This window comes from Gavialis gangeticus, unplaced genomic scaffold (genome assembly GCF_001723915.1).
Source record: "Gavialis gangeticus isolate Ggan-Ray unplaced genomic scaffold, GavGan_comp1, whole genome shotgun sequence".
Lineage (NCBI taxonomy): Eukaryota > Metazoa > Chordata > Crocodylia > Gavialidae > Gavialis > Gavialis gangeticus.
Genome location: NW_017729026.1, coordinates 28,654,199 through 28,656,844, shown reverse-complemented (window position 1 = coordinate 28,656,844; position 2,646 = coordinate 28,654,199). Strand labels below are relative to the sequence as shown.

The window sequence follows — 2,646 nt, the reverse complement described above, 5'->3', positions numbered from 1 at the left end:
GGCATCAAAAGCGAGTAGTTGAGGCCAAGAGGGCCAATAATTTGAACTCAAGAGGGTCCAGAGAGGTGGGATGAGGTTGAGAGGGCCAGAATCCACAGTCCAAAAAGGGCAAGACAGGGGCCAGGGGCCCAGGAAGGATGAGCAGAGGCAGGTTGAAGCCAGAGAGCCAGCTAGAGCCTGGGAAGTGTGAGACCATGGCTAGGGCCTAGAAGCCAAGGACCAGAACAGTCGGCCTTGTACTAAGGGGCCCAGCTAGAGAAAAGAGGCCAAGACAAAGAAAGCTGAAGCCCCAACAAAGGCTGAGAGCCAAACACTGCATTGGAGCAAGCTGTTCCACTAAGGTGATAACTGGTAATACCCGTGAGGCATAAGCATCACTGAAGGGATGGTCAGAAGCCATGAACACAGTTCTTAAGGCACTCGGTGTCCAAAGATTCTCAGCCAGAAAGGCAATGGCAGATTGGACAGAGGGCAGCAGGGCAGTGGGCCAGCTTCCCTCTGGGCCATGGGAAGCTTCCCAACCTTTTTTTTTTTAAACACAACATGAAGGTATGGCAGGAAAGTAGGAGGGAAGGGCTCAAGGGTCCAGAGGAGGCAGAAGTCATACATCCACAAGAGGGTCCTACAGTGCCACTCAATCCTAGCCTTGCCAGACAGCCATATTGTGGACATTTGTATAGGCAGGCTGAATTTGGCTCATGCACATAGCCAAGAGATAATCCAAATAAAAATATGAATTAACAAAGTCAGCATGCTTACATCTTCATCTTCATTTTCTTCGTCCTCCTCTTCCTCTTCTTCTACAGCCTCTCCTGCCTGTATGTCTTCTGTTTCTTCATCTAGATCTTCTGCAGACATTCCCCAGGCATGATATTTAAAATACTCTGAAAGAGTTACATTTTTTTTATTTAAAACATTTTCCAAAATAAAGTGTTCAGGTAATACTTTTGTTTTTTCCTTCCTCATGGAAAGTATACAAATATATGAAACCAAGAAACAAAGCACACCAGGCAGGTTTTCCATGATTGTTCATGTGTAAACTGTACAACTCACATCCACTCTGAGTATATTTTATTCTCTTGACAACATGATGAATGTTCCCTAATACTCTCTATATGTAAATATATTGAATGTACCAAAATATTTAGATTTATATGCTTCCCTTTCTGACAAAGGGTCAGTCAGCTTTCAAAAGAGAGCAAAATTACTTATAAAACAAATGAACAAAACAGGAAAAACAAAACAACTTGTAAAAACCAAAAAAGTCCCAATTCCCACTGGGTCCTGTGAACTGCCTATCACCTCTCTTTTGTTTGGATTCAGCTTCAGTTGTTCCCCTGCATCCAGTCCCCAACTGCAGCCAGGCACCAGCAAAAGACAGAGACTGAGCAGCACAGGTCAGGTGAGAAAGATAGAGCCAGGTGTCATCAGCACATCAAATCTCACTCCAAAGACACCTCAACTCTCCCCCCAGTCTTGCACAACAGCCTCATATACATGTTGAACAGGAGAGGGAACAGGATGGAGCCCTAGAGGACTCCATAGGGAAGGTCCCAAGGGGATAATAAGGAATCACCCATCACCACCCTCTGAAAAGAACAAAATCAGTTTAGAACAATCTCATGAATATCACCAGATCATGTAAATGCTTTATCAGCTCCTCCTAGGCAACTGCAGCAAAGGCCACTGGAAGATTTAGCAAGATAATAAGGGCACAATTAACCCTGTCCACCTCCAAGGGATGATCACTGACCATGGCTATGAGTGCAGTCTCTGTGCTACACCCAGGGTAAAAGCCTGATTGACAGGGGTCCAGGAATTGTATCACATCTAGATGCACCTGGAGCTGTAGGACAACTGCCTATTTAATACCATCCCCTAAAAGGGAGATAGTTGGCTGGAAATCAGCATCAACGGAAATTTTCTTGAGTAGGGGCTGAACAATGGCTGACTTAGAAATGTCCAGCACTCTGTCCTAAAGGGAGGCACTACTAGCATCAGCCCTTGTCTCCTAACTGGCTTTTAAAAACAAGATGTGCACAGATCCAGATCACAGTTCTTTAAGAAAGATCTATGCTGTAATTGGTCAGCTGCAGCATAGGTCAAGACCTACCTGCACTCTGTCTACTTTCCCACCTATGCTGCCTCAACTTCCCAGCGTACTAGGGGGAACTGTGATGCTGCAGGAGAAGTGGACATCTGGGTGCCACTGTGTCTATGTCCAAAGCTAACATGCTATTCCATAAATCCACCAGGCCATTGACAGAGTGGCCATCAAGGTCAGTGAGAATGTCTCCTTGAGAGTTCTGGAATGCTACTGACTTCATGAGCACAGCAGAGCACTAGGGTGCTCAGTACTAGTGATGATAATGAGGACAGCTGCCAGACATCAGGGCAGCTCAGGTGAGGGTTGCCGGGGCGACCAATATTGGTCAGCTGGCCAGAAGGGGGCAGGGCCTTGGCCTTTATAAGCAGCCAGGCTGAGGCCAGAGCCAGTTCCCCTCTGGCAGTCGGAGAAGCAACAGCTCTGCTATAGAGCTGAGCAGAGCAGACCAGCATAATTGCTTGACCGCCTGAGTGTCTGCAGAATGGCCTGGGAGGGAGGGGCCTCTGTCAGGGAGGCTTGAAGAAGAGCCAGGGTGGCAT

At 46.9% G+C, this 2,646-nt stretch overlaps 1 protein-coding gene across 1 annotated transcript in view; it reads right to left on the bottom strand.

Moving 5' to 3' along the window:
- The window catches only part of AK9 (adenylate kinase 9), a 237,105-nt gene that overhangs the window by 79,037 nt on the left and 155,422 nt on the right, over positions 1-2,646 (bottom strand). Inside the window, exon 22 of the mRNA XM_019520106.1 lies at positions 760-884. Coding sequence (XP_019375651.1) covers positions 760-884 — 125 coding nt within the window. The remainder of the gene's footprint in view (positions 1-759; positions 885-2,646) is intronic.